We start from the raw sequence: 27272 nt of genomic DNA, 5'->3' as shown, positions 1-27272 counted from the left end.
ACAGATGTTTACTGCAGTTTTATTCGTAATTGCCCAAACTTGGAAGCAACTAAGATGTCCTTCAGTAAGTGGATGCATAAGTAAACTCTAGCACATTCAGACAAGGGAATATTGTTAAAAAGAAATAAACTATTAAGTTATGAAAAGATATTGAGGAAATGTAAATACATATTACTAAGTGAAAGAAGCCAGTCTGAAAAGACTACATACTATGTGATTTCAAATATACGACATTCTGAAAAAGGCAAAATTATGGAGACAATAAAAAGATCAGTGGTTATGAGAGGTTAGGAAGGAGGGAAGGTTAAATAGGCAGAGCACAAAGGATTTTTAGGTAGAGAAAATACTCTGTATGATACTATAATGATGGATACATGCCATGATTAATTTGTCCAAACTCATAGAATGTGTAATACTAAGAGGGAACCCTAATGTAAACTTTGGATTTTGAGTGATAATGATATGTCAGTGTAGGTTCATTGATTGTAACAAATGCACCTCTCTGGTGGGGGATGTTGATAGTGGGGAAGGCTATGCATGTGTTGGGGTAGGGGTATATGGGAAATATCTGTACCTTCTGCTCAATTTTGCTGTGAATCTAAAACTGCTCTTAAAAATCTATTATAAAAATCAATAAAGGGAAAATTTGAACAACACACAAACACACGCACACACACACACACACAGCTTTAAGCTTTCTACTACCTTGCTGACTGCATAATTGTAAATCCTTTTTGGGTAATAGAAAATATAAATATTAATTTTTTATTTATTGTGACTCAGTAGGTATTAGAATTTCAAGGGCCTAAATGGATAACTAGCTAGAGCTTTAATAACTGACCAGAGAGTGTTAGTAATTTTGAAATAGTATTATTATAATTCTAAAAATAAAGTTTTTCTGATCTTTTGAAGGAATGAATGAACAGACAATACGTAAACCTGGCTGACATGTTGATACTTTCCCTTCGAATTTCAATTGCTGTCAAGTAACTTTCCTTAGAGGCTGCATGGCTCATTTAGAAACATTCCCATTGTCTTGCTTTTATACTTTGCTCTTGATTTCTCCAAAACTGACACAAGTCACATGCAATCACATCTATACCTCTGATGGACACGCCCATTCTAATATTCTCAGACTCATACCCAGGTTGTTTGCAGCTCAGCAGTTCTGCTTCTTGATACATCATTTTGCATCTTGATGTTAAATTAACATCTTGCTGAGAATTTGTCTCTTAAAACATTATTTTTTTAATAGTGTACCTTTTTGTTGTTGTTTTGATATGGATATGATACTCTTTTTAAAACTTTAAGCTACCTTACTTGTTAAAAGGTTGTTTTTTCAAAGTATCAGCTCACGTTTTAGGAAGTGTTTTTTCATGAAGTAATTGCAGCTCCAGACTGATGAATCACAAGAGAGTATAGGAGAATGATGATGGATAGAGTATTGAATAGTGTGGGCCCTAGAGTACTGTCTGTGCTTAAACATTGCATACCAAAGGGTGACTCTAAGCCAATTATTTACCCTCTTTGCTTCAGTCTCCTCATTTTTAAATGGAGTTGATGATCTTACCTATAAAATAGGATTGTGAGAGTATTAAAGTGTTTGACTTTCTGCTTAGCTCATGGTAAATGCTTGATCAGTAGTGGTCTAAATTTTTACAAAGAGATGATAGAGATTTTCATCCAAAATATGACAAGATAATTTGATGTTTAGATTTTTAAAACATCTATTAAGAAATACTAAACACATCAAATGATAGAGACAAAAGATATTTTTAAATAACTTTTAGAGTTTGTCCAATGCCAAAGTCAGTATCTAATAGGAAGGTATTTTCTATTAATTCAGTTATAACACGGTCCAAATAGGTCCGAAAAATAACTACTTGCAAAAGTTATGCATTTTTTTTCTAGCCGAGTCAGTAATAATTCTGTCTTTCAACACATTATAAAAGAGTAATATTAAAGTCTTTACTCCCAATCTCATTTTTATTCTTTTGCCCGTCATAATTGATACTTTCTGGTAATAAAAAATATTTGAATTGTGCATTGATTTTTTAAATAACTAATAATATTCTACATCTGTTGAGTTAGTCTCTCTTACTCTAAATACTTGAGTAGAAAAATGAAAGAATCTCAATAGGAAAAATAGTCTACTAATATTTTTTTTTGTATTTTGTAACACTTTTATTAAGAGTAGACTCATATCTATATTCCTACACTGTAAACAATGGGGAACAGAAGTATCAAAGGAAACACATTAAGAGTTATATATAATAGACAAAACCCCTTCAATTTTCTTATTCCTTTTATACAATCAATGTATAATATTTAAGCAAAACTGAATTCCTTATTAAGTAAACATTTTTGCATATGCTGCCTTCTCTTTATCTTTCTGAGCCTGTATCTTTTGTTTGACTTTCAGCAGTTCTGCTTGGTTGGCTTTATCTTCCAGTGCTATCTCCTGAGCTTCCTTAAGATCAGCCAATGCTTGATCGTCTTCTTTGGATCCTTGTTATCTTTGAGTTCTACGGTATTTGGTGTTTGATGGGTCTATTTGAAGAGCCTCCAAACAACTGTCACTTCCTCCTTGCCAATTTGATACCTTCAGTGTACAAGTACCAATATTCAGCCTGCAGCTTAAAGCTATAGGTTGCAGCTTTGATCTATCTGCTTTCTCAATAACAGCCTTTGAATCTTCCACATGTCTTAAAACTTTTGTATATTTTTTAATGGCCATCTCCCAGTTCTGGGACTTGAAAAAAGTATTTCCAGTGTTTTTTAAGTCTTATTTAATTAATGGTATTTTACTACATTTTTTAAATCTACATCTGCATCCTTGGGGACATCTTGATGACTGTTGCCAGGACTGTCTTTTGGAATTATTCCCCCAATTATCCCCTTCCTGCAGTTCTCCACATTCTGCAATAATGCACAATTTGGCCATTTTTTCACCTTTCACTTCTACTTTTTCTAGAACTCATGATGCATCCATTCTTTTTTCATTATTTAGCCAAATATCATGTTTCCAATCCAAATGAGGAGTTGGATTTGTTGTGATGAAGAACTGAGAACCATTTATATTGCAGCCTGCATTTGTCAGGCTCAGTAAACCTTCCTGGTCATGCTTATAATAGAAATTTTCATTTTCAAATTTTCACCATAAATACTTTCTCCATCTGTCCCATTTTGATTAGAGAAGTCTCCACCCGGAATCATAAATTTCTTAATAATTCAGTGGAACAGGTATCCTTGGAAATGGAGAGGTTCTCGGTGGGTCCAATGCCTTTTTCTTTTGTACACAATGCACAAACGTCTTCTGCAGTTTTGGGTACAATATCTGTAAACAATTCTGACAATTTAATCAACTCGCTTGCCTCCGATGTCTACAGCAAAGAAGACTCCAGGGCTACTGGGGTTGAAGGGCTTAGCTTGTGAGGACGGCTGCTACATTTTGACTTTCAGAAGCATTTGGAAATGGGTTCAGAGTACCTCGTGCCCTCCCAGCAACTGAAACCCGAGAGCAGCTCTCAAGGCCAAGAACCTAATAATGAGTAATTCAAGATATCTGTTAATGTACACAAAACTTTCATAAATACTTAAAATGTTCTAGATAATGGGCATAAAATGAGCATAAGTTTTGAGGCAGTAATTTGGCATTTCTAGGAGGTGGAAGTCAGTCGTGGCTGGAGCATAGTGAATGAAAGGGAAAGATGAGAGGGGAAACATAGTGTATTTTATCCGAGCTAAAAAAAAATAATTAACCCTCCACAGAAATAGTAGCATCTCTGTAAGAACCTGAGTTTATTCATACATAAACCGAGATGGTCTCAAACACAGTTGAGAGTATAATACAAAATTTTTTTATTCCTACATTTTAATATAACACAATGGGAATAACTTATGAGTGTATCCCTAACAGATAGATTAAATAGAAATGTAATTAACTTTCCATATCCACAAAAACAAAATTAATAAACTATTGTACATCTTTTTCTTTGTGATTAGAGAATTATGGAGAGAAAAAGTTCATCTGCTTTCATTAATTAAAATACCACCTATATGCTGTTTACTCCTTCCCTATCCTTTACAATTCAGCTCAAAGAGACCTCTGCTATGCCTTCTCTGATTTCACTAAGTAAATCTCAGCACTTCTTGTATACTCCAAAAATATTTTGTTCATATTTGTTAGCATAGCTTTTAAAATAGTCACTTATCATTTATCCATTTGTAAAATTAGACTTTGTGTTCCATAAGGACAAGGATTATGCTCTAGATATCTTGGTATCCCAGATTGGAATAATGCCTTATTTTTATAATTCTTGAATACATCCCATCTTCCCTACTTGACTATATATAATTTGTTTGCTACTGGTGACTCAGAAAGAATATAGCGGGGTATCTAGCCCTCATAAGTGTTCAGTAAATATCTGTTGAAAGCCAGGTGAATGGTATGAGCTAACAATGGCAGCAGGCTAGTCAATCCTGCTGATCAAAGACTAGATCTTAATCATTTTTATGTCACCAGTATCTAGCTTTACTGTTTTATAGAATATAATTTTTCCTGAGAACTTTTCTCATAGTCCTAAATATGAGCTCTTTTGAGAGCAGGAACTTGGTCTTTAATCTTCACATCCCTATGGCCTGGTTCTTAATAGGTAATCAAAAAATAGGTAAATCAATAAATTACTATGTAGCATGTAGTATACTCTTGGTAAAGTTAATGTGCAGATGATAATTTGAAAATTATTCTTAAATATTCTTTAAAGTTGTCTTAATAGACAATTTTAATTGTCTTAATAGACAATATGTCTTAATAGACAATTAGCTCAATCTAAAGCATAGTTTTTCTGTTTTTTTTTTTAAGCGAAAAGATAGTTCTAATATTAATCAACATTGAATTATTACATTTTCTTTAGGAAATGAACTTGAAAAAAATTACCTAAAAAAATAAATTGCAATTTGAAAATAGCTTCAAATAGCAATGTAAACTTTCAAATAGCAACCTAAAATTCAAGAATAATGATCTTTTCTTTAAATATCTTGAACAAAAGTGATTTTCCATCTTATTTGACATTAAATGGTATGTTAGAATTCTCAAATGTAAGCAACGGACACCCAACTTAAACACCAGCTTAAATGCAAAAGAAACTATAGATTTAATTTCAGGTCTGATTAGAACCATCGACATTTTTACCACTATTCTCACTGAATTATGTCACCTCTTCAAAGAGGCCTTCTCTCCCTTCCCATAGACTGCTAGGATACCACTCATAACTTCCTACACACCTCCTTCATATAATGTTACAATTCTACTTATATAAAAAATTATGTACTTAATTATTTAATGTTTGTATGTGCCACTAGACTATAGGTTCCAAAAGCTGAGGTTCTAGCAAATCTGTATTTTTCACTGCTATCTCCAAAACATTTAGCACAGGATTTTTCACATAATAATACTCTATAAATTATTGTTGAATAAATGATTAAAATTCTTTTTGAAAACTACTGAAATTTACAGGCCAGTAAAATCTAGGGAAATCTTTTACTGAATAATAAAGCAGCCTCCCCCTACACCATATTAAAAGAAAAATTGTAACTATGCAGCAAGTCTTTTAAAAATATATATATTAGGAGAAAAATAATTCCTTTCTGGAAGGTATGAGTGGTCTGAAATAAAACAAAGATTATAGAAAGTACACTGATGTGCTAGCTTTCTTGATGAATACCACTACCATCTTACTTCTTAAATATTTTTACCTACCCATAAACATAGCTGTATTCTCTGGTTTAGATAATGAGGAAGAATACAAAAAAAGCTGTTTAAAAGAATCTTTCATTTACATAATTTAACATATTTCATGATCTTTTTCTGTTTGTAAAACCAAGGCCAATCCAGAATAACTATTTGGAATATTATGGGAACTTATATGTATTTTTCACAAAGAGTTCTTAAAGAAAATGGAACTTCAGGATTAAGATCATTAGAGAAAAAGCACAGTGGCTAGATCAATTGTAAGTACTGATGTAATATAAAAGAGCTATTTGCACCCCTGATTTTTGTCATTTATTGCTTCTTGTTAGTCATGATTACTTTGACAAGGGAATGCTGAAGGCTTAGCAATTTTTTCCAGGACTTCAAATACAGTTACCTTTTCTCTGGGCTATCAATACATGAGAGATGACATTTGATGGTCAATGCTTACTATGTCTTTGTATTGGTTGCAAAAACGCTTGTCTTTTTGTTATAATGTGAATAAGCACAGGTTTATAAAACACTAATAAGGATACTTTTGTATTATATACGTACAAATTCTATATAGTAATCACATAAGAAAAATAACACAAAATGTATCCAGATTTACTTTGATAAGCAAATAGTTTAAATGTTATTATTTTTTTTCTTTTATGAGCCAACTATGAGAACTGCTAGAGGGTAGGTTATTTTTGAAACCAGTGAATCAGCTATTACAAGGAACTGGAGGTAAAATTTTTCAGATTAACATTATATCTGTCTAAGAAAGTGATATTAAATTTAGTACATATTAACCTAGTAGTTTGAGAAATGCCTGGTCATTTTTTTCCAAGATTAACTAACTATTCTAATTTTTTCATGAAAAAATAGTATATCCTTTACTATATCTCATCCCACTATTATATTAAGATATATATAGTTGGTAAATTTAATGTGGGAGTATTTATTTTAATATATAATATATAATATAATTCAACAGTTATATTGATATGTTATGCATAAAATAATTTAGACATATTAATATTAGACACATTTTTCTTCTTTTTCTTACTTTGTGAAAATCCCTTCAAGTATATGGTATAATTCTAATTCATTCTTTTAATGGATGTATAATACTATTTATCATAAATATTCCACCACTACCAAACTGATGGGTAGTCACTTAGTTTCTAGGTTTTGTCACTAGAAACAAATTCAGTAAATGTATATGTTTTTATACTCTGATAGTTTTATTCTATGGGAGAAATTCTCAAGATCGGCATTAACGGGCCATTACTATCTTATGAGAGATACTGCTCTGTAATTTTTACCTTTTTGGTACTGTCTTTGTCTGACTTTGGTATCAGTGTAGTACTCACCTTATAAAATGAGTTGGGAGGTATTCCATTCTCTTACTTTCTAGAACAGATTGTGTAAAATTGGTGTTAATTTTTTAAATGTCCGGTAGAATTCTCCAGTGAATTTATCCGAGCCTAACGGTTTCTTCTGGAGGAGCTTTAAAATTAAATTTATTTAATGTTTATAGGACTATTGAGTTTTTCCATCTCATTTTGGCTGAGTTTTGGTAATTCGTGATATTCGAAGAATTGGTTCATTGCTTTTATGTTTTTATTAATGAGCATAAAGTTGTTAAGTTGCGTTGGTAAATTTTATATGTCATTGGGCTGGGCTGCAGTGCCCAGATATTTGGTCAAAAATTATTCTGGATGTTTCTGTAGGATATTTTTGAATAAAATTAATGTTTAAGTTGGTAGACTTTGAGCAGATTGCCCTCCATAATGTGGGAGGGTGTCATACAATCAGTTAAAGGCCTGAGTAGCTCAGAGACTGACCTGCCTGTACATGGAGAAAGACCATACCAGGCAGCTTGGACTTAGACCACAGTATGAGCTCCTTCTTGGGCGCCAACCTGACTGCCTTCAGACTTGAACTATAGCTTTGGCTCTATGCTGGGTTGTCAGCCTGCCAGTAGATTTTGGACTTGCCAGCCTCCATAATCATGTGAGCCAATTCTTTAAAATAAATCTCGTTCTATATATTCACATCTGATAGGTTCTGTTTCTCTGGAGAACCCTGGTTAATAATTATTTTCCTCTTAATGGCTGCAGGATCTGAGGTGATATTTTCAGTTTAATTAATAGTATTGGTGACTTGTGCCTTGTAATCTTTGCTGGTATTGCTAGAGATTTATCAATTTTATTGATTTTTTTCAAAGATCCTGCTTTTGATTTTATTGATTTTCTCTACTTTCTTGTTTTCAATTACATTGATTTTTGCTCTTTATCATTTTATTTCTTCAGTTTGTGTTAAGTTTATTTTGTCTCCTTTTTCTAGTTTCTTGAGGTAGGAACTTAGATTACTGATTTGAGATCTTTCTCTTTTTTTAATATTAGCATTTAATACTCAGCACTACTTTATATGCATTTCAAATATTTTCATATGTTGGATATTCACTTTCATTCAATTCTGTGTATTTTAAAATTTTTCTTTGAGACTTCCTCTTTGACCCATGGATTATTTAGAAGTGTGTTATTTTAGTTCTAAGTGTTTGAATATTTTCTTATTGTCTTTGTTATTGATTTGTACTTTGTTCTATTATGGTTGGAGAATATGCTCTGTATGATTTCAATTCTTTTAAGTGTGTTCATTTTTGTTCTACGGCCCAGGATATGGTCTATCTTGGTGACTATTTCATGGGCACTAGAAAAAAAAATGTTTAGTTTGCTATTGCTAGGTAGATTGTTCTATATATTTCAATTAGATCTTATTGGTTGATTGTGATGTTCAGGTCTTATATGTTCTTGCTGATTTTCCACCTGGTATTTGTTTAGTACTAATTGCTGAGAATAGAATGTTGAAGTTCCCAACATATAATTGTGGATTTGTCTAATTCTCCTTTTATTTATTAGTTTTTGTTTCATGGCTTTGAGGCTTTGTCATTTGATGTGTACACATTTAAGATTAAGTCTTCCTAGTAGACTGATCCTTTTATCATATGTAATGTTCCTCTTTGTTTCTTGTAATTTTCATTGCTCTGAAGTCTATCTTCTGTTCATGTAGTTGTTCCTGCTTTTTTAAAAATTAATATTTATATGCTGTGTTTTTCTATTTTTTACAGAGTTTTTATCAAAAAATATTTAAACTATTTGTTTCTTAGTCAAGAACTCTGTGCAAGTTCAATTTACTTGATTTCTACAGTCAAATACAAATATGTTAAGGTCAGAGTAAAAAATGAACATAACATGATAGGTGCTTTGCAGAACACATGTTAGATACAATTCCTGGGTAAAAGTTCTTTTAATCCAAAGGATTAATCACAAGTAAGGACCATTAATGATTGTCTCTATCTTTCAGGCTTACATAGAATTCTTCCTTATAAAATTTCAACAAACATAACTTCAAAGATATTTTAGTATTTCAGTGCTAAAAATAACAAAATTTCTAAAGAATAAAACTCAAAGAATCAAAGTAAAACTTTAAAAACTTCTATGAGCTTGTCATATGTAGACCTTGTTGTGTTGAGATAAATTCCTTCTATACCTAATATTTTGAGAGTTTTTATCATGAAAGGGTATTAAATTTTGTCAAATTTTTTTTCTGCATGTATTGAGATGATCATATAATTTTTATTCTTCATTTTGTTAGTGTTATATCACATTAATTGATTTGTATTAACTGATTTCCAGCAATGAAAGGCTCACAGAATTAGATGTTTGCCTCACTTTCTCTTTTCCCTACAATGCCAGCTGAAGTGAAATTGCTTTTCTTACCTGTTTCAGCACAGCTGATCTCAATTCCTTGCTCTTCGGGGGTACTGCAACTTCTTAACCAGATTCTGGACTTCTCATAAAGGTATTTTGTAACATATCATAGTTAAATCTATGTTTCTCGGGGGGAATCGGGTCTCCCTCTTCCGTCATTTTGCTGATGTGATTAGATCTCTATTTCACTTTAAATCTACCTGTGCCATTGTATTTGAAGTGCATTTCTTGTAAACAGCATATTTTTGGATGATGTCTTAGCCATTCTGTCAATTTCAGTCTTTTAATTGTCGTATTTAAACTATTTACATTTAAAATAATAATTAGCGTGTTTGGCATAAGTCTGTCATTTCATTATTTGTTTTCTATTTGATTCTTCTATTCATTTTTCGTACCCTCCTATGGGCTGTTTGAACATTTTTAGGAGGAGTGGGGTTTTCCCATTGGTATTTGGCTGGAGGAGGATGAGTATTGCCCATGTTTTCTGTTGTTATACTATCCAGTCCTTTGGCTAGAGGGAACAGATTTTTCCGGCAAGTTTGTTTTTGGTTTTGTTTGTTTGTTAATTGTTTGTTTGTTTGTTTTGCTTATGCTTGTTAATGGTTTCAGGTTGGAAGCTTCTGTAGGGCCTTGTCTAGGATATATGGAAGGAAACAAGGAAGCTCAGGAGCTCAACACCATGTTGTTCCTTGAGTCCCCACATTCCTAGAGAGTTTACATTCTTTCAGAGACTTCCTCTCTTTGTTTGTTGTGGATGTCCAGGACTTTTCAGTTGCAAAAGGGAGGACCTAGTAGGACTGGGATGACTCCTTCTTGGCAGAACTGAGGTATATGTGTTTTAACAACTATTTCTAGATTGCTATAATGTGCACCCAGTAGTATGCAATTGCCTATGGCTTTGATGGCAAATTTTAGTGTTAGGGAATTTAACAGGATGTGTTTCTTTTTTTTTTTTCAGTACTGACAAATGAGATAATTAAAGTCAAGAACCGATATATTTATTTAAATATTTCTTCTCTTATAGTCACTGTTTTATACATCTTTACTTTGGAGCATATGTATTTTTTAAATTTTATTTTATTAGTTTCAAATATACAGTACATTGGTTAGATATTTAAATAGTTTATAAAAGGATCTCCACTAACTGCCCTTTTTCTCCTCTGGCCCTCCCCCCAGCTATTACATTAATGGTAACTGCATTTCCTATGCCGTGCTCCCCATCCCTGTGACCATCTATCGACTACTGATTTGTACTTCTTTAACCCTTCAGCCTATTCTCACAGCCTCCCAAGCCCCCTCCCCTCTCTCTGTCACCAAATCGTCCACTATATTTGTAAATCTGTTTTTGATTAGTTAGTTCTTTTTGTTTACTTAGGAGTATATTTAAATAAAACATGCTAAATCTTTTCTCAACACTATCTTTGTTTATTCTTTGTAAATAACACTGAAGAAAATGAATACCCTGGGATACTTTTTAACTCATTAAAATTGAAATATTCTAATTTTCCTTAACAGAAGAAGGAAAAAAACAGTAACATGAAATAGAATGAAATAAATATAGCTGAATATTTGCACAAACTCTCAATGAATATAACCTGTTATTTAGGTTTGGGAGTCCAAATACCGAGTCAGAAGTATTGTACACATAATGAAAGAAAAAGTTTCTACATTCGTTTATTTAAAAAAAGAACAAATCACACACACCATCTATATATCTTTATTTCTATATCTGTATGTAATCACATCTACAAAATTATCTGGAAAGTACTTTTTTTGTTTGAGATTCTCTTCAAAACTGAGGTCAATAAATTAAAAAGGAAATAGAGAAAGAGAGAAAGAAAGAAAGAAAGAAAAGAAAGAAGGAAGGAAGGAAGGAAAGAAGAAAGGAAAGAAGGAAGACGGAAAGGAAGAAATAAGTTGTTCATAACAATTACAAAATGTATATAATATTTAGGAAATGATGTGATAAAAAATATCATCACATGAAGAAAACCATAAAACTTAATAGAGTCATGGAAATCTGGAATAAGTGGATAGAAGTTGCTTTTTCTTAGATTAAAAAAAATCAACATTATACAGATCTCAATTCTCTCTAAATAAATCTATATATTTGATGGAATTATAAAATTCCAACAAATTTTTTAAATAATTGAATAACATGTTTTAAAGTTAATTTGGAAAAATAAATGGGTAAGAAAAACTAAGAAACTTTTGAAGAAGAGATGAAAACTTATAAAAAGAATATACTTAAAACAAATTGAGAGTGGTATAGAAATAAATCTGAGAGGACAAAGTAGGATTATCATAGAGAATACATTTATAAAATCATGGGCAAGTGATTTAACAAATGTGGAGGGGTAAGCGTTAAGGAATTCAAAGTCAAGTGATCACTGAAGATGATCATTTGAGTAGGGAAGCGACAAAATAAAGGTGATGATTTTAAAAAATTAATCAAACAATGGTGTGAAGGTTGAATTGAAGGTGGTAAAGGACCAGAAATAGGAAAGTATGTTAGGAAACAATTATAATATTAAGGTATTTCTATGCAAGGTCAAAAGGGTTGACTAGAAAGGGGAAAGAAAGGACAGGTGAAAAGTATTCAAAGAAAAGATTTGAAAAACCTTTCTCACTAATTGGCTGTGACATTTAAAAGCGGCCTTAGTGATGACTCCATGATTTTGAGTCTGTTTTACTAGAAAAATATAGAAGACAGTTGGAGATATATGACTCAAGTTTAGAGAAAAGGTTAGTGCTAACAATGTTTATTTCTCATTCATTCCACAAAAGATTGATGGATGGAAAAATATTGATATAAATTTTGAAATCGTACACTTGAAAGATAGTTGCATTTATATTTAAGTTATGAGTCACTGGTTCTGTGAGGTAGAAATAGTAAGTGGAAGAGAAGACAAAGTTGAGTGCTGAATCTTAGGGAATATTCATGGTTAGGGGGCAAACAGGCAGAGGATTTAGACTGGGTATTCAGAAGTTAGCAGAGAATTAGAATAATGCACTAGAATGGAAGCCAAGTGCAGAGAGCATTTCCAAGGGGAGGTTGTAGGTGGCTTTAACAGCTACAGAGAAGTAAGGGAGAAAATAAGGACTTAGAAGTAATAAAACCATTGATGGCTGGAAAAATGTGGTTTAACAGAGTAATGGAGATAGAATTATAGAATGATGGCTGGGTGCTGAGGAATGCTCAGAGGCTTTAGACCACATGTTGGTAGTATATGAAAGAGACTTTAATTCAATAAGACTTTAATTAACTAAGTACTTACTACAAGACCTGTCACTGAAAACTAAGAACAAATTCACAGGGAAAATTTAAAAGACCAAAATAAGTAGAGAGATATGTACCATGTTTATAGATTGAAAAATTGAATTTTCTCATAGTTTATGTATAGATTCAATTCAATCCCAATCAAAATCTCAACAGGATTTTTTTTTTTAGAAGTTGACAATTGATTCTAAAATTTATTTGGAAAAACATATAAATGTTGGGGGAAAAAAATGGAACACAGCTGGTGGACCGACAGTATTTAATTTCAAAATTTACTATAAATTTATGATAACAAAAACAATGTGGTCATGTCATAAAGACAGACAAATAGATCAGTGGACCAGAACAGAAAATCCAGAAATAGATCCTCATATATGTAGTCACTTGATTTTTTTTACAAAGCTGCAAAGGCCACACACCAAGGTAAAGAAGGTCTTTACGACAAATGGTGCCATGGCAAAGGGATAAATACATGGGAAAAAAATGAACCTCAACCTCAATCTCATGCACGTCACAAAAATTAATTTGAGATGTATCATTGACTTAAATATAAAAGCTAAAACTATAAACTTCTAGAAGAAACAAGAGGGTATCTTAGAGAACTTAAGATAGACAAAGGTTTATTAGTGGGCACACAAAGTATTAACCATAAAAGAAAAAATTAGTCATAAAAGAAAAATATTGACAAGTGAAATCATATATTTGTCTTTCTTTGTCTGACTTACTCCACTCAGCATAATATCCTCTAGATCCATCCATGTTGTTACAGATGGCATAATCTCATTCTCTTATATTTTTAAGAAACTTCATACTGTTTTCCATACTGGTTGTACCATTTTACATTCCTACCATCAGTGCACAAGGATTCCAATTTTTCCCCATTCTCAACGATACTTGTTAATTTTATGTTTTGTTCGTTTGTTTTTTATAGTAGCCGCTGCCCAGCAGAGTACCACGCAATGGTTACCAAACCCAGGGGAGGACTCTAAACACTTCTGGCCATTGCATCTTAGCGTCAGAGTCACCAAGGAAAACAACACAGTCAAGAACTGGATGAAATAATACTTAACTTACGTAGGGAATAGACAGAGCAAGACCAACTTCAGTAGTGGGCAATGGTCCCACCTGGCCAGTGAGTCTCTCTTGACAGCCCATGCAGAGCAGTTTGCCTCCGTGCAACCCTCTCTTGCGGCAGTGGCAGGACCCTGACTCCTCCCACATGGAGTTTGAAATACTGAAAGCTGCAGGCATGCCAGAGGGCCATTGACAAGCACAATTAAGCAAAACGGAAGAGCATTCATTGAGTTTTAAACAGGGAAAGCTATTCCCACACAAGGTGATAAGCCTGCATAGGCTTTATCTTTTGATTACAAAGTGTTCTGGGCCCAACGCCCATGGAGCTGAGTAGGGGTTGAAAGACTACAGGTACAAGTCTACCTTTCCCAATAGTAGCCATCCTAATGCGTGTGAGTTATATCTCGTTGTGGTTTTCATTTGTATTTCTCCAATGATTTGTGATGTTGAACATCTTTTCATATACTCATTAGCCATTCGTATATTATGTTTGGAGAAATGTCAATTAAAGTCCTTCGCCCATTTTAAAATTGGGTTATTTTATTTTTTTGTTGTTGAGTTGTAGCAGTTTTAAAAATATATTTTGGGTATTGACTTCTTATCAGGTATGTGATTTAAAAATTTTCTCTTATTCTCTTATTCTTATTTGTTATCAATTACCATTTTACTCTATTGATTGTGTCCTTTGATACAGAAGATATTAAGTTTGATGTAGTCCTACTTGTCTAATTTTGCTTTTGTTGTCTGTGCTTTGATGTCATATATAAAAAAATCTATTGTCATGAAGCTTTTCCTCTAGATTTTCTTCTAGGAATTTTATAGTTTCAGGTCTTACATTTAGGTCTTTAATTCTTTTTGAGTTAATTTTTGTATATGGTTTAAGATAAAAGTCCAACTTTATTCTTTTACAGTGGATATCCACTTTTTCCCAGCAGCATTTTTTGAAAAAACTGTATTTTCCTCACTAAGTGGTCTTGACACTCTTGTCAAAGATCATTTGACAATATGCATGAAAGGTGTTTTCTGTATATCTTTATGTCAGTACCATACTCTTTTGAATATTGTAGCTTTATAATATAATATGAAATCAGAAAGTGAGTCCTCTAATATTGTTATTTTTCAAAATTGTTTTACCTATTCAGGATCTCGTGAGATTCCATATGACTTTTAGGATGAATTTTCCTATTTCTGAAGAAAATTCCATTGGGATTTTGATGGGGATCAAGTTGAAGCTGTAGATTGCTTTTGGTAGTATGAGTGTTTTAACAATATTGTCTTTCAATCCATGAATACGAGGTGTCTTTCTATTTATTTGGGCCTTTAATTTCTTTTATCAATGATTTGTACTTTTCAATATACAAGTCTTTCACCTCCTTAGTTAGGTTTATTACTAAGTAGTTTGTTCTTCTTTGGTGCTATTGTAAATGAAATTATTTTCCTTTTTGAACCAATTTTTGCATATTAAAATGTGGTTCATCCTGGAGAATTTCCGTGTGCACTTGAGAAAAATATATATTCTGCTATGTTGGGTGGTCTTCTGTATTTCTATTAGGTCCAGCTGATTTGTAGTATTGTTCAAGGCCACTATTTCCCTATGTATCTCCTGTCAGATTGTTCTATTCTTTATTGAGAATGAGGTATTGAAGTCTTCCACTATTATTGTGTTGTTGTCTGTTTTTTCTTTCAGTTCTGTCAAAGTTTGATGGTTAAACTGGTCAGGTAGGAATCATGTTATTAACAAAACATGAAACCACATAATATGTTAAAGTATTAAAAGAGCAGAAGCATCTTGGAAACACTTCTCCAAACTCTAAGTTTTTAAAAGGGATTGTCTTGCTTCAGTAAAAGTCACAGTGATTTTTTTCAAGGGCTTAAATGCAGCAATGGAAACTGGTATTCAAGGGAATTTCTAAATATTACCTCCTTTATGTTGGAATCAATCTAGTCAGTTATAATGACTTCCATTCAGAGGCAGATTTATGGAGAAAGTACTGAAGCTTACGCATTCCTTGACCTCTTCTGATGTATTCACATAGTTATGCTTTTGTAAAATTTGAAAGACTAAGGTATTTTAACAGTACCTAGTTAAGGCCACTTTGTGTAAGGTGGTGGATAAGTAGCCAGTGGAACTTTTTGAATCCAGAAGAGGGACAAGTGTGTTTGGGCACATTTTTTTTTTTTTTTTTGAGGTTTAGGGTATAATTAGGTAGTTTGCAGTTATGCAAGTGTCTATCTAAGGCATTGTTACATGTCAGAGTGGTGTTGGAATGGCTTTCAATATGCTCCAGTAACCCCCTGTGCCAACTCAGCCAGCAATGTGACAGGGAAGGTAAGCCCAGAGTCCAAAGTAGCATGTGAAGATGTCCCAAGGCGCTATGACAGGCAGCTCATGAGGATGCTGCCTCTTGGTATTTACACCCTGTGTAATCACTTTTCCTTGAGTGTGGGCAAGGCCTAAGGACTCCTTTCCACTGAATATGATGGCATGTCATTTTTGTGACTAGGTTACAAAAGGGATTGTAGCTTTCTTTTGCAAGCATCTTCTCTCTTGTGGCTGCCTACTCTCTCACCCTCTTACCTGCAAGTTCATTTTCTTCCATGAAGCCAACTGCTGTGTTGTGAGAAGCTCAATGTAGGGGCACATGTGAAAAGAAACATTTTAAAAATACTAATCATGTGAAATGGAATGTATTAGGTTACTGTTTTTGTAACTACAAACCTAAAAGGAAACTGCAAACATCAAACACATCTTTTACAGCTGATATTAGAAAGAAATTTGATGGGAGTTTTCAAATTTTTTTTTTCTACAAAAATACATGGGGTACTATATTACTGGGGCATTTTAGGCAATTAATCAAAAAATTATGTTTTCTAGATTTTGTGATTTTTGTAGTAGTTATTTCTGTACTCTATTATTTATTTTCTTATTCTTAACAAATATTCATCTTCTCACTTTAAAAAAGTTAAAAAACTTGAAACTCTGCAAAAGAATTTTATTATTTAATATGTTATGTTAAAATGGAATTATCACTTTTTAAGTGTTTTGAATGTTTTGGAAAAAGCATTATTTAAAAAATTTATTTATTGCAGATGATCAGGAAAACATATGACTGAAGAGGCTCCTTTTCTGTATATAGAAAGACCTCAGATCTCATATTTAACAGGCCTGCCACATAGAAGATTCTCTAAAAATATTTGTGAGGGAGGGAAAGAGTGAATGGGCGTAGCCTACACAGAATCACAGTCCATTTTACATTACAAAAGATGCTTCAATATCACTACACTTTGTCTAAAACACTTAACGAAACACTTTAAGTAGTAAACAAAAAGAGCAAATTAAATTTAAAAGTTGTGACTTTATTTATTTGAATCCAATGATCAACGTGCAAGGTTTTCTAAGAGTTAGAAGTAATTTTTGGTAACTCAGTAAAAAGTCTCTTAGTGATAAAATAGCATCATACAAACACAAGGGAAACAGGCAGAACTATACCTTTTAAAAATAACTTTTCAAAAGACATATTTGGTGAGGGTATTAAACTTTTGATTTAGATGCCAATCTTATGTGCTGAAAGGAGTAGATGGAACAAGTAGGCACACCATTCTGTCTGTGATAAAGCTGCATGAGTCTCCTTACTGTTGCAGATATTATGAGTTGGCATACCACTTGCTTAATCCAATTTGTTCAGTGATAAACCTAAGTCCCAAGTACTTTTAGAATTACATTGGTTTTCACCAAGATCCTAGTTTATCCTGTACCGAAGTTTATAGTATCAGAGACTAATCAAATTATAAGATATATTCCTTTTCAAAATGAAGACTATTATAAAACATCTTTCCTGTTGATTGTGGTTTTTATATCTAAATAACCTTTACCTGTTAGACATGGAATCATACTGGATGTAAAAAAGTTAACACAGAACAGACACAAAACGTGGGAAAAATAGCAAAATAGAAAGCTTTAACCAAACACATATCCATAAATTTCTAAAAAAAAATTACAAAGGATTATTGCAGAAAAATGATTGATAATGTTGTTAGGTTTTTAACAGATGCAAAGGGAATATTAATATAATCCTTTTAGTGCATAGCTTTCATTATGCATATTTATGTCAATTAGCAGAACTTATTAACTAAAAAGGTGTGTTTTTAGCACTTAATGAAAAACAGACTCTGCTACAAAATCAAAGAGAACAAGCCAAGAAATATCAAAGTTCATTAATAAACTTTATTTGATGATAATGTTTCTATGATTATGTTAGCATGACAAACTAATTTAATAATGGCTCCTGGTACATTACTATGACTATTTGTTACATTTCTTAAAAAAATATATTAGTCTAAAGCAATTAGAGGAATCATTTTATAAACTATATAAATGTCTAACCAATGTACTGCATACTTGAAACTAATAATAAAATTTTTAAAAATTGATTAGTCTGAAAAAAATATATAATTCCATACTTTCAAGTTTAAATTTAAAATTGTATCTTTTAATTCATTTTTCAATTGTCACGACCACCTAAATATTACAAAGTAAGACTAAAATTTTTTATTTTAAACATTTCAAAAATTTAGTCACTTCTCAGGAAGAGGCAAAAAGATAGAATGGCTCTAAAATTACCTTTTAAACTTTGTTCCATTCTATTAATGAATGTAGAGAAATTAAACTGATAGGTATCATGGCTGAACTCATTTTATCCCATGATCTTAAACCAATGATCAATAAAATCTCTACACGGTTCGCTGAAAAGCCAAAGATTTTTAAAGAAGAGAACAGAAATGAAAATGCAAAAATTTAAAAGTCAAGTGTTAAGTAACCCTTGAAATTCATTTTAAAGAATTAGATTTTAATCACTTTATGAAAAAGTACTAGAAAGGAAGAATTCTACGGAACTAATGGTAGATACCAGCTTCTTCTTTTAAGTATTTTAATTTATTAATTCATTTACTCACCAACTTATTGTTCAACAGATATGATATGAACACCTGCTATGTACTGAGCACTGTGCTAAATATGCTGGGGATATAGGGATTAATCCAGAAGACATGATCCCTGCCCTCATGGAACTTCAACCTCCAGGGATGCTTTCCCTGGCAAACTAAGAAACATGCTATGGAGCCTCACAGATTGAGTGTAGTTTTAAAGAATATTTTATTATTTCTTTTTGAAAGAAAAATCTTATAAAATTGTCAAAATGTAAAATCATTGTGTAAGTTCAATTAAAATCATCACTTAGTTTTTCTGAAATAGAAGAAGAGAAACAACTTATTGTTCTATCTACACCGTCCTTGAATCAGCAAGAACTAGCAGAAAGGCGGTGTGGAGCATGGCCTAAAGGGAAATATATCTGTGCTTCCTTGCAGTCCTGCTATAGACTCACGCTGAATCATTTTGGGCAGCTAAGTCAAAGGCTGGGTCTACATTTTCTCACTTAATAAAATGGGATTATCTATGAAGACTTTTATGTTGTGAGATCATATTTGAGTGCTCAGATGAGCCACCTACTTCAAAATATTATTATACATTGATTTATCATTGATGGGCAATAGGAAAGATTTAAAAAAGCAATATCCTGAAATAAAGTCAAGTTCAATGTGTTGTGTAGAATCAGATGCTCTTCATAAGAGACTAGGGCTTTTAGCTCACTCTCAGACTATTAAAAATAAAAGTTTTCTACTTGCCCCATTATGTTTGGTGGTGACAGGAGTGCTGGCCTGGGCCCACTTTCCCCAACTATGTGATCTCATCTCTATCATTACACATGCACAGACTTGCAGGCAGCCACATTTCATAGACATCTGTTAAAGACAGTCAAAGGCAAAGAATTAACACCTGCATAAAGGATGCAAACCAGGCCATCGCATTAAAGAGTATAAATTGATAAGATGAAAATGTAGTAAATGACATCCTAATGGTCCTTATTCTGGCTTCCTAATTCTCTGTGCACAAGATGCTTTTATGCACCACTGAAGGAGAGCCATCACAACCTCTAACTAGCCCCAGTTAGTCTAATTAAAGCCTAATGCTCTCCAAATATGTCTGGCATAAAAGCCTGCATAACCTGCATTTCCTTAATTTAGATGGGTCAGATCGAACACTTCTAAAATCTGAACTATTCTGTATAACCTTATAGTATGCACAAAATATACGTTCTTAAGGAAAATGTGCATTCAAGCTATCTTTGGCATGATTTGAGGAGTTTGAGGATTAACGAGGTCGTGTGATTAAACTGCTACGAAAACTCTAAAAGGTATTATTTAATCTCCATGTTTTAATATTTTTATTCACCATGGACATGCAATTTTGTCTTATTAAGATATGGAAAAATTAGTCAGATAATTGTTTCATCATATTATCAATATATTAATAATAGCTAATAACCACTAATTGCTTTACGTAGGTTGACTCATTTAATCTTATAACAACCCTAATCAGAGGTACTATTATCATCACTATTTTAGGGATGAGGTTGACTAAGTTATTTCAGGCCACACAACATGTAAATGGTAGACCTGAAATTTGAACCTAAGCAGTCAGTCTGTCTTAGGCCAAATATTTTAACTACAGACTGCCTATATGGGTGTAGAAATGCAAGTCAAGGCCTATTGTTTCAGTAAGGTTCTTAGACTGTTCCTTAGCTCACAGAATGTCCAGGAGGGTCAGAGAGTTAGGTGTGGGGCCATCTGCTCAGAAATGGTGTCAGAAATCATACCGCAGACCTGGTTCCCTTAGAGCCACCTTGGTTCTCCCTCTTGGCACATCACACTTGAACCACCAACATTAGCCAAGCTAAAATGTGGGTGTTCCTGCCAGGATCTGCTATGGCATCCCCCAGACACTGGATGCAGCCACCGCCTCACCAGAGCTAATTGTGCCAAGTCCCTACTTCTTTGCATCCCTAGGTCCTGCATCCCAGTCCAGCCTCTGTGGCTAATAATGACCACAGAGAAAATGTCCTGCAAAGACATCAGAGGCAACACATTTATTTCGGGCGAAACAATTATGTAAACCTCTGAGAAAAAAAGCAATTTTTAATTGTTGGTATATGTCACCACTGAGAGGAATTGAAAGTCACCAAGAACATTTCCATTAATTAGGCACAATCAAGCTGTAGAGATAATGGAAAAGAGGAGTGTTTCCTCAAGGACGCATTTTCCATTCAGATGAGCAAAAAGTATCTCTGAAAATCCTCAGAGGAAGTGAGTAATCACAGGCAATATCTACTGAGTCTGCGTCTTTCTTTACACTGCAGAATGTTGCACCTCATATGACGCTAATGGAGAAAAAATAGTTTGTTGTTTGAGTGTAAAGACTAAATAATGATAAATTGGATGCCTGAAGTGCAGTAAAAAAGAAACAAATGGATGTGTGGCATTAACAGAGTTAATTATAGATGTAGATTAAAAGGCAAGATTAAGTAGTGGAAGAAAAGCAGAGAGTCACCTTCGGCCCAGACCCGCCAAGCAGCCGCGGTCAGTCACCTAGCAACAAGTTTCCTATCCCCGCTGTGCTCTTTAATTCAGCAAATCTGCTCAGGATAGCAGGCTGTTCTCCTGACAAAACGCATTATGTAGGAGACTGAGGGATACAAAAATCCACTGTATACAGCACTCTGCTCCCTATTGACCACTGATCCTTTCTCTCAATCCACAAAAGAGGCTCACATAATGCCCTGAAAGGAGAAGAGTCTCCACAGAGAAAACATTTGCTTGTAATTGAGATTGACTACATAATGAAAATGATGTTCTTTTTAAAATTCTGCTTGTTGAGGCCACACTTTTTGTCTCCTGGCACTCAAAACACATCCCTGCTGGGAAAAGGGGCAAACATTGTAAAAACTCAAAACTGTGATTTTTTTTTCCCTTTGCATTGAAAACACCCATTCTATAACAAAATGGCCAGGTCTCTCTCCTTAGAACTTAAACAAGTGATAAGAAGGTAAACAGGAAAACTTCTATTCAGAGTTGCTGTCACAAATGCTTGCTTTGCTGAAGGCATACAGGCGATGCATGCTCATTCATTTGCACAACAACTGAAGAAAAATAGTAGAGAATTTTGATTTCTTGATTGTACCCTCTGTACAGAGACCACAAATTGCACCATTTCAAATATGTGGGTTGAAACACCCATTGAAATTTTAACCTGGCTTAGAGGAAGGGGCAGAGACAAGGAGAGGGCAGAATAGCTCATTTTCTTAATCGAGAGGACATCATTAAAGTGACCTGTGTGGGGCTTAAATTGATTTCCTGTAAAAAGATTACGTTGGGATATATGTGAGGACTGATCTGGCAGAGTCACAGTTGTTTTAAAACCAAATCATTAAGTTTATTAATTTTGGAATAATAATGAAATTATTATAATTATTAATTCAAAAGGAGTAGAATTAATATTTTATTTTCATTTGTTCCCAGATGGAAGTTGAGTATAGTCTTTCCTTTTTGTAAATAAAAAAAAAAAAATCACAAGATTTAAAGAGCCAATGGCAGGTTATGTTTTCAGAAAACATAATTAGATTAATTTATTAATGGTGGATTCAAGTTTTTTCTTATTAGCTCCAGAAAATTCACCCACCTTTTGTCCATTTTTAAAAAACTGGAAGGTCGGCATGTGTTCGACTTCATTCTCTGATGCAACATCCTGACAATATCCATGTCTACTTCAAGGAATACCGTGCTGGAATACTTCTCAGAGAGGGAATGAAAAAAAGGTGTGATCATTTTGCAAGGCTCACACCAGGTGGCTGAGAAGTCAACTACTATGAGTTTATCTTCTGCACTGTTCAAGGCTTCCTCAAAAGCATACTTGCTGTCCATCTGCTTAACCATTTTGGCAGCTGAGGTCTGACAAGCAACTGTAAGAAACAATGGACGTGGATGCAAAGCACTGTACGAGCTTGAAATTATTTTTAAATAGATTAGCAGGCATTAATATACGTGTCTGGATTTCTATACTTCAAGGATTTTACAAAAAACAAGTGACTTCCCACACATTAACAAAATACTCTTACTGGAACATGATTCAGTAAACATTTACGAGGCTCTTACCTATGCTGGACACTCTTCTAGTGGCTGGGGTTTCAGAGATTAAAAAAAAAAAATTACAGAGTCCTAGCCCTCAAGAGAAACTGACGCGAAGGGTGTCGAAATAGGGTTTGGCACAGGGTTGTAAGAGAGCATCTAGAGTGATATATGGCCCAGGATGTAGGCAAAGTTGTTGTCTACACATGAGAATTTTCTGGAGGAGGCGACGCTAGAGCTAACCCCTTAAGGATGTGTGGTTAGAGACTGTCGAAGTGAAAGAGAAGTTCTTGGCAGAGGGGACATTGTACAAAGATTCTAAGGGAGAGAGCACAGTGCTTTGAGGGACTGGGAGGAGTTCAATTTGGCAGGAGGCTGGAGGTGGAGAGGGATTCGAGGGCCAGAGCATACGCAGCCTTGCAGCCTTGTGTGCCAGGCTAAGAGCTTTTCTTGAAGGTGGTGAGGAAATATTGATTGATCTTAGGGATGATTAGCTTTGCAAAATCAGGTGGTTTTTATTTTCTCTTCCTGAGGAAAGCTCTCAGGTAGTAAAAGAATGCAAATTCCCCATTATAAGTTACTATTTAAATTAGATGGTAAGATTAAGATTTTGCTGAAAACTCTGGTGGGAAAAGAAGATTGTTAGTTTTATTGAGTGGTCGAAGGTGACAAATAATACCCCAGCTTCCAGGGCAGAGTGAGGTAGTGAGGCCTTGATATTACTGAGGCTGCGCTCGATTGGCATAGAGTGGAAAAAAAGCAGTGGATATAGTGAAGGTATTTGCGAATCGTTATTTTGCTGATTAATAAAATGGGGGCAGTGATTAAATCACAGGGCGAAATAGGCTTTTTATGACTTTCTACCTTGAAATTGAAAGTTGCCATGTCCCTATGCTGAAAAAATACTGGTATTTTTGACTGTCTTAGTTAATGGACTGAATTAATGGGTTGTTTGCACTACTCATCCGGGCATAAAAATGGAGGATTACATAAAACACGAAACACATCCCAAAAGACCAATTTATTATCTACACAGAGACATGATTAAAGACACGTCGATACACAGTATAACTATTGGCTAGTAGTTATCACAGGAAGGCAGTACTGTCTGCAGGCATGAGCGCCTGTCTGCCTTTCTACCCCATTCTCTCTTCCTCCCCTCTCAGATATAGTTGTATCTGGACAAGGCGCAAAAGGGAGTCAGTCTCTATATTAGAACCAAAGATGGACCAGTTCTATATAATGTCTGTATGTCTGCTAGGTGACACACCCCCCTAAATTACCACATTGCTGATGGCACCCAATAAAAGCAAGGCCCAGTACAAAGCGGTCCAGGCACAGCACTTCTTGGTTAGCTGGTTACCCAATTTTTAAAAAGGTATGTCAGAACTGAGGAGGTAAAAAAGACCACAAAAGGTGACAAAATTGAAGCACTTGGTGCTGCAAGCACAGGAGCTGTTACATTAACGGCAGACCCAGGGCCCTTCCATTCTTCAGTGAGCAGTTGCTAAACTTTTGCTGGGGGACTTAGCGAACGTCAGCTTTCCCTTCTTCCTTTCCGGAAGCAAATCCTTGCAAAAGTTTTACGGCGGGTCTTTCAAGGGCTACTGCACAGTAGCTTTCTTCTTTACTAGGCAGAATCCTTGGGAAAACAGGCCACAACAATGCTGATCAGTTCCCTACATGAGGTGAATTTCAGCTCGCAAATGAAAACGGGCCACGTCAAGTCTGCATGTTGAGCCGTGGGGGATTTATGGAAGAGCGTTGTGTTAAAGGTTGTGGAAATGTAAGAGTTAGAAAGTCTCAGGCCAATAGTTTCTTTCAAAGAGAGTGCTTAATAAATTTTCAAATATTACCTTCTCACACTTATGTCTAATCAGTTAAACCATATTATCCACCCTCTTAGCTTTCTCATAGAAGATTATCTGACATTTAGCATTCACCAGTTTTTCTGAAAAGGTTAATAGTTCACCTGCTGAAGTTGGAACTAAGCAGAATTGATCATTCCTAAAACTCTTAGTTGAAATGTGAGGGCTTTGTGTTGACAGCCTAGGGGTTGTAATGAGTCTCTAGTACATTCTTAAGGCTTGTTTCTTTTGCCATTTGAATGGAGAGAGTAAAATTATAGTCTCTAGGTGTTTTCCACGGTTCTTTCACATGCAGGCTTTCCGACACCAATTAAAGAGATTATGTCATCAAGTGAAAGGAAAGCTATAACTTGTATGTTAATGCTATGATTACTTGAGACAGGGTCACAGGACCCAATAGCATAGGAGCTGACCTTCGAAAAATTAACTTTGAGCTCAATTCCTAATTAACCTTTTTTAATACAAGAAAGTATAATTTCAGGCCATCGGCCTTCGAAAATACTCACTTTTCTTGTACAATGACTGTGTTACGAAAATCAATTAGTAATTGTCAAAAGATTTTTCCCTTAATGATGTTATCTTTGAGGATGAGTTTTAAATTTCTTCTTAAAATAGTCTGTTCTCTCAGTGAATAAAACTTCAGGAACACACTTAAACCCCACAAAAAAATTAGTGTTAAAATAAGTGCATGTCAATGCACAAAAATGTCAAATAAGTATCATACTTTGCCGCTTTCTCAACAGTGTGAGATGTAAATTTTAAAAGGTTATGTCGAAGTCCAAAATGTTCATGGCTTTGAGTTAATGTTCTCTCTCTAACTCTTAAAACTTTGCTCTGCTATACGATGTATATTCTATTCCAGAAATTGCTCTCTGATAAAAGTACATCAATTATATTACCTCTTATCTAGTCAGGCCTGAAGTTGATAGCTGACGGACTTCACATTTCTTATAATCTCTGGTACCCTCTATCTGAACAAAAAAGAGAAAGTTACCTTTAACGTAGTGAGGCATAATGGTCGAAGGGTTTGGTCCTGATACTCATGATTTGCCTCTGGAGATGATACGAGTTCTCTGAATAGATGCTTTTCACATCGTTTAGTAAGTACCCTCTTATGACCTCCATGTTAAAGCAGCATTTATCTAATTTAAAATCAAAATGAGCATTTTTGTGCCATAAGTTTAGAAAATGCTTTAAACAAGATTCGAAAATGTGTTCTACAGGCCAAAATTTTGTTTAACACATTATTGGGAAACTATCCTGGCAACATTTGTATTTTTCTATTTTACATTTTCTATAGTTTTGCTATGGCAGCACTTTTTATTCTGTTAGTAGTAGACAATGCTACCATAGACGATCCTGCAGGATTTTAATGGAAAGAATTAATAATTATTATCTTTCTTGTTAAAACACCCCAATATTTGGGCTTGAAGTGGTATTGTGGTAAAAATAGAGCAATAGACTTTTTTAAAGGGCCCCCCCACTGCCTGAAATATACTGGCAAATATGAATTTCTCACATACTCTTTGCCTCATGAACAATGTGCAGAGGAATACACTGCTGTTTTGTTTATTGGTTGTATTTCTCTTGGAGCATTCATACATACCAGGATTGAAAAGAAGAGCAAGGACCGTTAATGAGACACAATTAATGTCTTGCATAGGTTTCACTCAAATCAGAAAAATGACACCAAAAACATGGTAGCGAGCACAATAGAAAACAGTTGGAGCACAGCTGGAAAGTTGCCTTAATATCTAAGTATGCAATTGGCATTGATCCTTAGGCTTTTAGGATGAAACAGGGAAAAAAATCTTTCAGCTCTCAACCCAATCTATAAAATAAAGAAACATGTAATGTTGGAAAAGCAAACAAAAAGTGTATATTTTAAAAGCAAGTATTGTGCAGACTTTGTGTTGTTCCAAAATAAAATATAACAATCCTGGAGAGGACAGTTCGGGGTCTTTGCAAAATGTGTGTGTGTGTGTGTGTGTGTGTGTGTGTGTGTGTGTGTGTCAATGGGGAATTGGGCACAGAAGGAGTTTAACATGGCTATGAAATGGAATTTTCGATTTCAGGGAAAGGCAAAATGATTTCTAAAACCACTGTCAACACTTGTTCCATTCTTGGTGAATTCTTTTGTACTGTTTATTCCCCTGAATTCATTTAAAAAGGAAGTGTTATGACAGGAATCGAGATATGCTAAATAAGCCCCATTCTTCAATTGCTGACTAGAGTTACTTAGAGAGGGAGCAAGTTGACAGTGAATGCTCACTATTAATATTTACCCTTATTTGGTCAGTTGAAATACATATCAACTCACAAAAAGTAGTACATAATTCTAGAAGGGTCAGTTATTAATACACTTCATTAAATACTAGCAACTAAATGTGTTAAACAATTTATAATATAAATGAAATCGTCATTCGATTTGAATCCTCAGCTAGAATTATCTCTTTGGTACATAAAGGAGACAAAATGCAAGGATCCCTGAGTTCTTTTCCCAGCTTTCATTGAAAAGC

At 34.1% G+C, this 27272-nt stretch overlaps 1 protein-coding gene and 1 pseudogene across 1 annotated transcript; both read right to left on the bottom strand.

Moving 5' to 3' along the window:
• Positions 1-2350: 2350 nt before the first annotated feature.
• LOC107519542 lies at positions 2351-3450 on the bottom strand (annotated as a pseudogene).
• An 18926-nt stretch (positions 3451-22376) lies between these two features.
• LOC107519554 (thioredoxin-like) lies at positions 22377-22693 on the bottom strand. The gene is made up of 2 exons (XM_016162346.1): positions 22538-22693; positions 22377-22505 (listed from the first exon to the last, which is right to left on the bottom strand). The coding sequence occupies exons 1-2, from the start codon at positions 22691-22693 to the stop codon at positions 22377-22379; spliced, it is 285 nt and encodes a 94-aa protein (XP_016017832.1).
• Between the last annotated feature and the right edge of the window lie 4579 nt (positions 22694-27272).

The sequence above is a fragment of the Rousettus aegyptiacus genome, unplaced genomic scaffold (genome assembly GCF_014176215.1).
Source record: "Rousettus aegyptiacus isolate mRouAeg1 unplaced genomic scaffold, mRouAeg1.p scaffold_m13_p_3, whole genome shotgun sequence".
In the NCBI taxonomy this organism is placed as follows: domain Eukaryota; kingdom Metazoa; phylum Chordata; class Mammalia; order Chiroptera; family Pteropodidae; genus Rousettus; species Rousettus aegyptiacus.
Note: the sequence above shows the minus strand (reverse complement) of the source record. Positions and strands in the feature narration are given on the sequence as shown.

Bases quoted from the DNA above. Each gene is read 5' to 3' on its own strand.
- LOC107519554 (XM_016162346.1), bottom strand. From the start codon at position 22,693: ATGGTTAAGCAGATGGACAGCAAGTATGCTTTTGAGGAAGCCTTGAAC. The intron at 22,506-22,537 runs GTATTCCTTGAA...GGATATTGTCAG, and splicing joins CTGAGAAGTATTCCAGCACG to GATGTTGCATCAGAGAATGA.